Genomic DNA, 12,279 nt, shown 5'->3' on the forward strand with positions numbered 1-12,279 from the left:
GAAACTTAGGATTATGACAGACCGGTGACTTAAATCACTTACTGGAAGCCATATTGGATAACATTTTAAATTTTATTGAGCATGGAGGTACTCATATAAATATTTTATGACAAACACCTGTCATTCATTCATCACAACGGTAAGTTAAATTGTTTTGTTTTTTCATCTGGGTCCTGGTCTTGTTTTATCCACAAATATAATATACACAAAACAATCATCCAGAATGACACACCAAAGAGATGTAAGATGCTGGTAAAGGGACCAAATGTCAATACAAAGATGTAAAATTACTAAAATGAGACACAAAGTACACTTAAAGAGATACAAAGTTAAAACAATGACACATAGAAAATACCCCAATTGTCACTCAAAATTAGATAGTAAATCCAAACGTGATGATATGTACATTTATTCCAAGAGAGTGGTTGTAAAAAGATGAAAGGTGTTACTACAAAAAGGGGAAAAAACTACAAAAAAAATGACAATGACATAAAAACAAGAAGAAAAAAAATATGATGCACAAAACAACTTCTCGGAGATGTTAAATGACCACAGGGAGACGCCCAATTTTAAATTGAGACCTAAAAATAATCATGAAAAGTGAATGAAAACAAACGTATGCAGTAAGCATCACACAACAGTGGCCAATATTCAAAAAGATGCACAGATGGTTAACAGAAAGCAATCGCAAATCACATCTGCAGGACTTTCAGTAAAGACATTTCAATCTGTGGAAGAAGTCAAGGTGGAACGTTTTGTTGAAAAGACGAGTAATTCGCCAAAGGTTGTCTTAGATATTCGATGGAATATCTAAGACACTGGTTATTTTAGGGTGGCAGTCTGGAGAATTTCTACGTTTGAATTTTGACTGGAAAGAGAAATTGTCTGGGCTGCACAAGTTCTGTGTGGCACATCTTTCTTTTTGGTTTGGTATGGGAATATCTAATTAGTATACATGGTATCTTCAAGAACTTACTTAATAGTTATAACGTCATAAAAGCGATTATTATGTAATTATTATAAATATAGCTGTTATATGTTTGTATTGTTGTTATTGAAATTGTGTTATTATTATAAATGCAATTGTTATATATTTACGCCAAATTTCTAAAAGCAGATTCTAATTATTTGAAAATTAGTAATAAGGAAAACATTGTAATAAAACTAACTCCTGATGCTGACATTTAACTACGTATCCCGTGATGCATCTCTTTGAATTTCCTGCTACGCGTGTAAACAGCGCAAAAGCCCCGCGATGGACTGAGGTCCGCACCAACGCCTGTTATTAAAACCAAGGAAACACCGTTTTATTCGCGTTAAAATATTTGTAGGCTCTACTAATTTTGTTTTCCATCGCTCAGAGAAGATAATTTTTTCGGATTAAAGCGGAACTATTTTGTTTTTTGATCGTAATAGTACTCAGCCTTTACGTTTGACTGGTACTGGCGTTAGTTAGTGGCTAAAACTCTCGAAATACACCCCTTAAAACTGTGCACTACAACACCGAAGCTATGAATAAACGAGAAGGTAAGTCCATCATTTCAAAATAACAAGTTTAGTTTTATGAGTTTTGTAATTACCCAGCAAGCCTAAAATAACAGTAGGACTAATACATGATAACGTTTTAACCTACTCTGCCTAAGTCAGGTTAACGAAATCATTTCGGTCGTAACAGACGTAAACAGTGCTAATCCCGTGTTCCCTTAAAATGCCTAAAGCACATACTAGTGCGAATCACGAGTCACCCTACGATAGGATTTTATCATAATACTTCATTGACGATACAATATTATTATCTTTTTTTTAACCTTTTGCATTAAGCCAAGTATCGCATTTGTCTTTTTTCAACTGCAAAGTATGCACAATTTTAAATAAAGTTATCTCACGTTCAATATTTTTTTGCTGCAAAAAATGAGATTCTAATGCGTGCCAACACTGTCACTAAAACCTGCAATAAATGTTTCTATCAGTCTCCGATTGAATGGGGTCAGGTTGGCAATTACACGCAATCTGTATACCCACGCACTCAAGCTCTTAGCAGCCATTTGGTCACTACAAGTTGCCATTGGCTGCTGAATGGGAAAAATCTCACCATGCAGCCACTGTCGTTGTCATTTGTTTGTACATACAAGAAATTTTCTGTCCTACACTCCAAAAAATCTGTTGTTGGAGGAACACAGTTTAATCATGGCACCTTTTCCACGTGATTTAACTAAGTACAATAACCCATTTTTTGACCATGTCAAACCAACACATTTGGCATTTGGTGGTTTAATGTAATCAGATTACGTTGGATCAACGTAGTATACTTACATTGACTTATGTCACTTTACATATTGAAGTATGTAAAGTGAAATTTGTTTTAATTCATTCTACACAAGTTAAAAACTTCAGGAAAACACAATGAAATCTTGTTGTTTGAACAACTACTTTGTTAATCAGGGCAATTACTGCTAGTCTTGCTTAATGAACCAATATGGGATTGATGATTTCATAGAGACAAACAACCATTTGCACTTAGATTCATGGGTAATTTAGAATAGCCAATTAACCTAACTCTAATTACGTACTGCAAACCAGACAGATTGTGGATTTGAACCCAGGCCCTTCTTGCTGTGAGACAACAGCACTCACCATCACACCACCAAGCTGTCAATCCAGGCTAGGAAAGAAAACTAGGAAAGCTTTGATTACAAGGTTTGATGCAGACTTTTCTGTACATTTTTGTCCTTGACAGGTTAAACCACAATAAATAGCGATAAAACAACTGCACCCACACCACGTGTGGGTGCAGTTGTCTGCCTCTTAAAACTCCAACGATTTTCCTGCAGTTTGGCATCTAATGTGATCTTGTGAATTTCGTGAGTCCAGGCAACTAACCACTCTTACTAGATTGTATGTCATGATCATGTCATCTCAACAAGAACAAATTAAGTTGTTGAATTTCATGCAGATGCTACATGATTTAATTACGTTCACCATAGGAACATGAAATAATTTAGTTCCAATTACAAGTTTGAATCTTGTACATATAACAACCACCCAATTTCATTTTTTTCAGTGTATTTTATTTGTGTGACTGAGAGGCAGATAGAGGCAGTTATTATTTAAAGACTATGACATCATCTCTACTGTCAGGTGAGGGTTGTTCACGGAGAAATGCAGATGCAGCGCAGGAGCACGAAATGAGTGCCAACCCCTCCTCGTCTGTCATGGCTGCCTTCAAAGGTAACAGCATCCTCAGTATTCTCACTGCACTTTGCACCCAAATGGTTTTAATGTTGTATTGCCTGCACTGAAACATTTCTCTGTGTATTTCAAGTTTTCCAACAGGAGCTCGACACCAAACACGACAAATATGAGCGTCTTGTTAAGATTAGTCGCGACGTCACAATTGAAAGCAAGAGAACCATATTTCTTCTGCACAGAGTGACCACGTAGGTGTTCTTAACAATAATATGCACCGTATAGATTAGTACAGTTAGGTCTATAAGTTTTTGGGATAACTACTTGTGCCTCTGTGCACCAGCACAGTGGATTTTTAAAACAATGATCATGATGTGATTAAAGGTCAGACTTTCAGCTTTAATTCAAGGGGTTTAACAAAAATATTGCATTAATTGTGTAGGAGTTACAGCCACTTTTATACACAGTTTCCCATTCTCAAAAGGCCCAGTAATTGTACTGACTGAGGCAGTTTCAGGTGAGGCCTCTTCCTAGGTTATTTCATGATAAATACAGCAGACATGATATCTGAAGTTCATTCAACATGTTGAAATTAGGATTTTATAGTTTTCCACTTTAATTTTAAACACCAAAGCAAAAAGAGATCATTAGGCATCATTAGGCTAAAAAAGAAAACAAAATAAACCTGTCAGAGATAAAGCCAGATAAACAATCTGATATATTATTAAAGACAAAACATACTAACTAGCCCACAAAAGACAACTAAAGTGGATGATTATCGACAGTCACTCTTCTGCTGTGGCCATTTCTGATGAGCCACAAATAAATGACATGCACAGCAGCCAATGTCAAAAGAGAAACATTCAGGAAAACTATTGCTCAGGACCAGTTTAAAAAAATGACAAGTGTGGCTCATTTGAAGCAAAATATGAGGAAGTGAGGGGTGGCTCAGGACAGAAGTATCTGTAGTTACTCACATTTTCTGCAAAACTTTGGTTAAACCCCTTGAATTAACCCTGAAAGTCTTCAATCACATATTGATTGTTTTGTTTAGTCTTCTGTGTTAGTATACAGAGGCAAAATTACAAAAAATGTATCATTGTTCTAAACCCTTTAGACATAACTGTATATCAGTTTTTTCACTGGAGCCTGCTTCTGATTGTAGTTGCTGTCTGGACACTACAGAGTGTCTTTTTTTATATCATTGATGTAAACAGCAGCTTTGAAAATAACCTACCTATCATTTACATTGTCTCTATTCAGTACAGATATAGTTTTGAGAGGGATGTAATGTGTGAATATATGCTTTGGAATAATATGGAAATATCTTGACAAAACATATAATTCAATGTCAATCAAGATCTCAGAACAGCGTCAGCTAAAAATGTAATAGGACTTTAATGAGCTTCACAGGGGGAAAATCATCTTAAAATGGCAAATGATCTTTAAAAGTGATAAGTAAAAACAATAAATACATTGGCATTAGTTGTAGTGGGCATGCAACAAAGTAAGTCTAAAACAAAAATAAATATTTATATGTTTTTTGTACCTTTTAACATTTTTTTCTGTGTGTAAAGTGTACCAGATGCAGAGGATGTCCTGAACGAGGCAGACATAAAGCTGGATGGAGTCAGGCAGAAGATTGGGCAGATTGCTGAGGAGTTGAAAGGAGAGGATATTTATCAGTTTCACAGAGCCTTCACACCAGGTGAGTGGTCATTTACCTCTTTTCGTTTATATATAAAGCACATATTTATTCTGGAAGAAACTGAATTCTTTGAAAGTGGTGTTTTTTCACTCTAAAATGGTTAATCGGCTGTTTAAATTCTCCTGCCACACCCAAGTGGATTTATTAGATTACGGTCCCATGGGATACAAGGCACGTGGCCCTTTGTGTGTGACTCAGTTAGATCATATCTGATGTAGATTCCACTAGAGGTGTTTGCAAAAATGATAGCTCACATTCGTTGAATCTCCTTCTTATTATTAAGCAGTAAGTATTTTGCTGTTTTAATCTTTATGAAGTACATTAAGGGTTCTAATAAATATACCTTTAATATAATAATAGTACAGTGTTGGGAAGGTTACTTTTAAAATGTATTCCATTACAGAATACAGAATACATGCCCCAAAATGTATTCTGTAACGTATTCCGTTACGTTACTCAATGAGAGTAACGTATTCTGAATACTTTTGAATAATAATAATAACTGAATAATTCTGATTACTTAATATATTATCGTGCTTTTTACAACAACGTGAATGTACTATTGCTGTGTGATTTATTACTATTACTGAAGGTCCGCGACTCCGAACTGTAGTAAAGGGACCTCTGACTAATACGGCGGGGTCCCTGTCGGCTCGTAGCCGAAAAATAGCTTTACTTTGTTGTGTGGGTCAACTTTTCTTGACAGAGAGAGGCGTTGAAAGACTGCTCCAACGGAACTTATTGTTTTCGGAGGAAAACACGAACACGGTGTACAGTCGAGTCTTAATAGCTTACTTACAACTGGGCTCGTCAGGCTCTCTTCTTGGCTGCAGTGGTTATTATTATATTTACATGCTTCCAGCTCCCGTTTTTCCTCGATGACAACTCGTACCTTTCCACTCCCCTTTTTCTCCCTCCTCGCGCTCACAGACCCATAACGTGTATGGCAGTGCATTCTCCCTGCAACACGGACTACACTGCCCATGATGCTACAATTCTTTAGAGCTATGCTTGTAGCATTCTGCCTGTTAGCTTAGCACAACAACAACAACAACAACGAAAAGGCGCTCTCTCACCCAGGAAACACACAGTCGCAGAGAGAGAGAGAGAGCGTCGCCCTGTAACCATGGCAACCATAACGCTGCCGCCTGGAACAAAAGAACGTAGCTGTCAAACAAAACCCAAACAGTCCTGACCCGCGACAAAATGAAACAGGAAAGTACCGCAGTGTAATCCATTTATTTCAACAAAGTAACTGTATTCTGAATACCCCCTTTTTAATCGGTAACTGTAACGGAATACAGTTACTCATATGTTGTATTTTAAATACGTAACGGCGGTACATGTATTCCGTTACTCCCCAACACTGAATAATAGTGTGGAAGGCCCTAAAAGGTCATTCAAAGCCATTGAGTATAGTCAATAGAAAGTTAGCACAACTAGCTTGCATTGTATAATGCAGCTCTGATAGAAAGTCTACTTCTGATTGGTTCACTCAGCTGCCTTAGAGTGACGATAGTGTCACTCACCCAAAATAAGAAGTAGACAAAGAAATGTCGAAATCTAGAGTTAAGGTGAGATAGGAAACTACATTTTTTTTCTTTATCCGTTGATGTAATTAATAATTTCTTTTTTATGATTTGTACTTAAATGATTTTCTTTTATCTTCAATAGACATATTGTAAAGTCAGTGATAGTGTTAAAGCATGACCTTGATGCAGGCCTGGATGTGATGGTCACGCCTTCTGATAAAGTTGTTTTCAAACTAGCATAAGCACCACTTTTTGTTACTGTAGCCATAATGTCTGCAGCGAAGGAGAAAAACATGACTGGCAGCGAGTGGGAGCTGTTATCTAGCAGCTGGGGAAGTCATTTTTAGATTGCGGTCACACAGGAATCACTGCTGCATCCTTCGCAACGTGACCAATGGCAGTTCCCACCAATTAGCCCTTTTATTTTTTTCCCCATTTTCATCGTCTTTATTAGATTGAGGCTGGGCTCGATGCACGGGCCCTCCAGATAATCTTGGCTGGAGGAGAAGTCTCCAGGCATGTGTAATGGGTCTGTTTTTTTTATATAATGACCATCAAAGATATTGTGGGCTAAATCTGACCATAATTGCCACTGATAACAGAGCAGCGTGGCACTTGGGTACGCTTTTTTTTGTTGTTGTTATTTTTTTACCCTGCTAGCTGCGTACATTAACATGTGGAACTTTTCACGTGGCTCACCTGCAATTCAGTGAACCGCTCTGTGGTCAAACATTAGCTCAGTCCAAAAATCCTCAGTATTCTCAGTACATGAATGTGCGCCAAACCGCAACGGTACTGTTTGCGCATTACTCAAGATCTGATCCTGCCGAGCTATATTCGCACCCTCGCCTCTCAACTTTTCCTACCACCATGCCAGTAAAATCTCTCAAATTTCCACTTTTTTAGCTCTTAGTCACTGTTTAGACACGATGTTCTGTAAGGTTTCTGCGAGCCTCGTTGACCAAAGGTAACTTCTGCTTCAGTAAAGACATAAACAACTCCTGACAGTAAATGCAGGAACTGGGCTCTGCCTGCCTGCCTCAAAGCCTTATTTAAACTGCCCTGGACTGTGGTGTTCCCTCTGTGAAAGTGGATCCACTGGCAGTGTTTAGCTGGTAAGCAGTTTGTTTTTTGTTTTTTTTGTTTTTTAAAGAGTCGAAAACAGTTGCCAAATAAACACTGGGAGGACCGAAGCCTAAAATACAGTATTTTTCAAAAGCCTTTAGCCGCTCCTCATTTCTTTATACTTTGCTTGGAAAAATTGAGTTAGGTGCTTTTTCTTTTTTTATTTACGAATGATTCATATGTCAGCATTAAGTGGTTTAACAATCAAAAAACATTCCTCTGAAAATGATCAGGTCCAAGCACTGGAATGAAAATCAGAATACTTTATTAATCCCTAAGGAAATTATGTTATGTATATAAGTGAAAAAGTAGCCAATGGCTACTCCAGGCTTCCAAAGGTCTTTTAAGGTTTTAAAGACATTTGGAAGCCTGGAGAAAAACAATTTAAAGAAATGAAAAGTGGCTAAAGACTCTTTCACAGTACTATAAAATTATGTACTCCAAGTAAACATGTTTCAGTTTAATAGTTTTTGTTTGTAACTATTAATAGTTAATCCTCCATTTAAAGTTGCGACTACACTTACAAACCACTCAGTTTCACTTAAACTGTTAATCCACAATTTTAAGTAACAATGTTTCAATGCTAACTATGCTGTTAGCAAAAAAAAGAAAAAATGTTTTCAATCCAAATTTATTCATAAAAACAACAAAGATGACCAACATGTTGTACATGAAACAAAGGGTTAAAGAATTAACACTAACACACACGCACACACACATACACAAGCGCATTCAAGGAATTACAAAAAATACAAGCAATAATATAGCAGCCTAAATACCCAAGCTCTCGCTCCGGGTTAAGAGCCAAAGAATAAAAATATTTTGTTTTGTTTTTTTACCACTGGATACTTTGTTGTAACTGTTAACAGTTTATTATGATTAGATAAGAATTAATTTTTCTTTTTCAAATTTCTTTTGATAATAAATTGGTAATTCATGTCATTTCATTATTTCCAATTATTTCTCTTTTTCCTTAAGATGCTATTTTATGTTGCTTTTGCAATACTTGGTTAACTTTTAACTTTTCTGCTCCAGCTTGTTCAGATCAGTCCAGTTAATCAAATGCAAATTGTTGACATAATGTTTCCATGTAACCCATACAACTTTGAGAATTAATGCTGCGATATGGTTCTGATACGTCTTTTGTTTAAAGACACAAATGTTTAACTATGTTGGTAAGTAGAGTTATTAGGTAATTATCAAATTGAAGTTCTCAGTATCAGATTTTGCTGTTGTCTCAGCAGGTGAAATTTGTCAGCTACTAAGAAACTAATAGAAAAAAAATCAATGATTTTTCTATAATTATTCATAATAAACAAAATGTTAAATGAAGTCATTAAGACATAATATAGATGATCATCGATATATTTAATGCATTTATTTTACAAAACCAAATAACGAAGTAGCTGCGATTGATAGTTTTCATATTTTCCGTGCACATTAGTGTTGTGTAGTCGTTCGGCCCACTGCCTGTACACGCTGGTGTGACTGGACTGAAATCATAATCAGAGTGGTGAAAGCTATTCAGAGTACAGTCAAGATAAAGTATTCTTGCTGGCTCCGTGCAGCGCATTGCGGTCAGTGCGGAGAGATAGCAGGCTCTTTGAAGTTCAACTGCCGCTCCAAAAGTAAACTTCAGACACAAAGTCTTCCGTCCTGTGATTATTGGATTGTTGTTTACCCAGGGGCAGAAAACAAATGAGGGGTCATCTTAGCCCACCAAAAAAAACACCCACTGTTGTTCTATCAAAAGATAGAGACAGGAAACAGGTTTTATTTGAATCATTATCTCCATCTGTGATCTGTACTGTGCAGATTTCATGTTGATGCTGCACGCTCTGCTTGCTACGCTCATTTGATACATGGTCATTTTAGTGAATTGCAAACAAATGCCCCAGCCACTGTCACATTCAGTTTTAGCAAGCACAGTGAAATGATCAAGTGAATATGCCATTGTTTTACTCTGATCCATTTTAATGTACTTTAATTCATCAGGGATTCAGGAATATGTGGAAGCCGTCTCTTTCCTGCACTACATCCGCCATCGCTGCCTCATCAGCTTGGAAGAGATCAACGCCAGGCTGGTGTTCATGAACACAGAGAAGGCAGATCCTAAGGTAAAATCACAGAGGACTGACTGAACATTAACAATTTATGAAGTATTTTTTAATCCCCAAAAAGTCCTTAAAAGAACTATGTGACATTCTGGAAAATAGATTTTGTCGCTTTCGTGGTATCAAACTCTGTTTGGCTCAGAGAGTGTATATAAAAATAAAACTTAGATGTAGCCACTGTAAGGTCACCGTTCGATTTGAGACTCCAAATATAGAAACTTCACCATTAATGTTTTAATGGTTTTATTTTTGGATTGTTTTTTCTTTTCTAAAGCAAGATGTGACAGTTTATTTTTTTCAGTTGTAGGGTGTCTGTTGATCCACACAATATGACTTAAATCTCATTAATTTGCATTAAAGGCATTGCATATAAAATGTTCAAATTCAGAAAATGCACATAAATAAATAAGATAATTTTGAAATTGGTGCCAGCAGCATGTCTCAGTGTCACAATTACCAGTGTGTAGCATCCCTGTTTCTTTTAACAGCTGTTTATAAACATCTGGGAACTGAGGGGATCAGCTGAACCTTTGGGAGAGGAATGGTGTCCCATTCTTGTCTGATATGGGTTCTATCTGCTCAATAGTCTTGGGTCTTTTCTCTGTTATTTTTCATTTTATGATGTTCCAGATGTTTTCAGCTGGTGAAAGATTCCAACTTCAGGAAGATCACTGCAGGAGCAAGGCTCTTCTAACCGTCTATTGAAGCCACACTGTTGTACTTGTAATACAACTGTAATTGTATTGCTGGAATATGCACGGCCTTCCCTGAAAAAGACATTGATGGGTGCCCAATGCATCCCTGTACCATCACAGATGCAGGTTTTTAAACTGAGCGTTGATAACAAGCTGAATAGTTTCTCTCTGCTCTGATTTCCCAAAAGAATTTCAAATAATAGTGTTCCTCCAGATGTTTCTTTTTAGTACACTTACTTTTTCATCCTTTTTTCCCTCCTTGTCTCAACTTTTTGAAATTTTTGCTGCCATCTAATTCAAAATGAGCTTCCCAGATTAAACATTTAGTTTTCTGTCTTCTACTATGAATGTAATATGGGGTTAAGAGATTTGCAGGTCATTGCATTCTGTTTTTGTTGACATTTTATAAAAAGGCCCAGCTTTTTAGAATGTATTCTTTCCTGTCCTGTTTTCCAATTCAGGGCTCAGCTGAAGCGATGCCGGTGAACGCTCAGGTCTTGACCTTTCAGGTGACGTCGTCCGACTACCTGCTGGGCGTGGCCGACCTAACAGGGGAGCTGATGCGGATGTGCATCAGCAGCGTCGGCAATGGCGACATTGACACACCCTTCCAGCTAAGCCAGTTCCTGCGGCAGATCCACGATGGTTTCTCCTACATTGGGAACACAGGCCCGTACGAGGTGTCCAAGAAGCTGCACACGCTGCGGCAGAGCCTGGGCAAAGTAGAAGACGCGTGCTACACCCTACGCGTCCGTGGCTCGGAGATCCCCAAACACATGCTGGCAGACGTGTTCTCTAGTCGGACCACACTCATCGACCCCGAGGAAGGAGTGGTTTAATCCCGCACTGCTTCAACGACGCTCTTCTCTGTGGTCTCATTGTCTGGTTTAGTTTAGCTCCATTTGGTGTTTGTGTGCATTTTTAATGGGATTTCACTGATGTTTCTAGTGTTTTATGACATGCTTGTTCATTTTTTGTTATTACAATAACAACAGTATTACAATAGACAATGGATTCTCTTTTGTTTGATAAAGATCTGATGACTTCAGTTGTTTTGCATGAATAAAGGTTCTGTGCCAAATATGCCATACTCCCTGAGACTTTAAGCGGCTTTGAAAATATGTGTTCATTTTATTTTCTCTCTCTCTCGCTGCCCTTCCCTCTCTCTATCACACACAGATAATCTAAGGTAGTCCCACTGGCTGTCTGCACTCTTCATTCAGTGTGGAGGAGGAACATGTGACCTTTGCACATTGCACACCCCTATTCTCCAGGAGACACACACACACACACATACTCACAAACAACCCCTTGTCTCCTTCTTCTACCCTCTTTAAACACTCCGTCCCAGTGCAGTGACGTACACTTAAAGTGAGATTTGGAATGAGAGGAGGAATATTCCTGGTAGAGAACTGATATCATGCTTCACCTCATGGTGCTTGTTATTGTACGGTGACAAATGAAAATAATGATAGCATAGTCTGTTGTTGAAAATAGATGCCTTTATTCAAGATAGGGCCAAAACAATCTTATTGCCAGATTTCACCTCAGAGAAAATGTTATTTTATGATTCACATTAGTCACCTTTAGGTCTGTATACATATCACATTTTGATCACACATACATTAGAAAAAAAAAGACTATGACAAATTTAATTTTGTACAAAAAATGTAGGCTATTTGTAATTAAGTAATTGTTTTGTTTTGATATGAACTGGATCATTTTGATATTGTATAAGTTTGTCCCTTTTTATGACTCTGTAAGAGAGAGAGTCCAAATAATTTAGGTCTGCCATCTGCTGGGCAATTTCAGAACGGTGTATACAAACAGATACATGTGCAGAAAAAATAAAGTTTTGGCCTCCTTTTACACTCCAAAGAAAAGCAATTTGTTTACGAAGGAGATGATCAGCCAACCGC

At 37.4% G+C, this 12,279-nt stretch overlaps 1 protein-coding gene across 1 annotated transcript; it reads left to right on the forward strand.

Annotated features, from left to right (window-relative positions):
* Positions 1–1,287: 1,287 nt before the first annotated feature.
* On the forward strand, positions 1,288–11,438 carry tsnax (translin-associated factor X). Its single transcript, XM_085369465.1, has 6 exons — positions 1,288–1,527; positions 3,139–3,228; positions 3,323–3,437; positions 4,764–4,894; positions 9,547–9,668; positions 10,822–11,438. The coding sequence occupies exons 1-6, from the start codon at positions 1,512–1,514 to the stop codon at positions 11,197–11,199; spliced, it is 852 nt and encodes a 283-aa protein (XP_085225591.1). The 5' UTR covers positions 1,288–1,511; the 3' UTR covers positions 11,200–11,438.
* The last annotated feature ends 841 nt before the right edge of the window (positions 11,439–12,279 follow it).

Source organism: Diplotaxodon limnothrissa, linkage group LG13 (assembly GCF_057381915.1).
Source record: "Diplotaxodon limnothrissa isolate DT_005_m linkage group LG13, D_limnothrissa_male_GT1.1, whole genome shotgun sequence".
NCBI classification, from domain to species: domain Eukaryota; kingdom Metazoa; phylum Chordata; class Actinopteri; order Cichliformes; family Cichlidae; genus Diplotaxodon; species Diplotaxodon limnothrissa.

What these genes read in the sequence shown, in the direction of transcription:
- tsnax (XM_085369465.1), top strand. An exon ending in TGTCATGGCTGCCTTCAAAG is followed by an intron (nt 3,229 to 3,322) that starts GTAACAGCATCC and finishes GTGTATTTCAAG; the next exon opens with TTTTCCAACAGGAGCTCGAC. An exon ending in TCACAGAGCCTTCACACCAG is followed by an intron (nt 4,895 to 9,546) that starts GTGAGTGGTCAT and finishes TTAATTCATCAG; the next exon opens with GGATTCAGGAATATGTGGAA.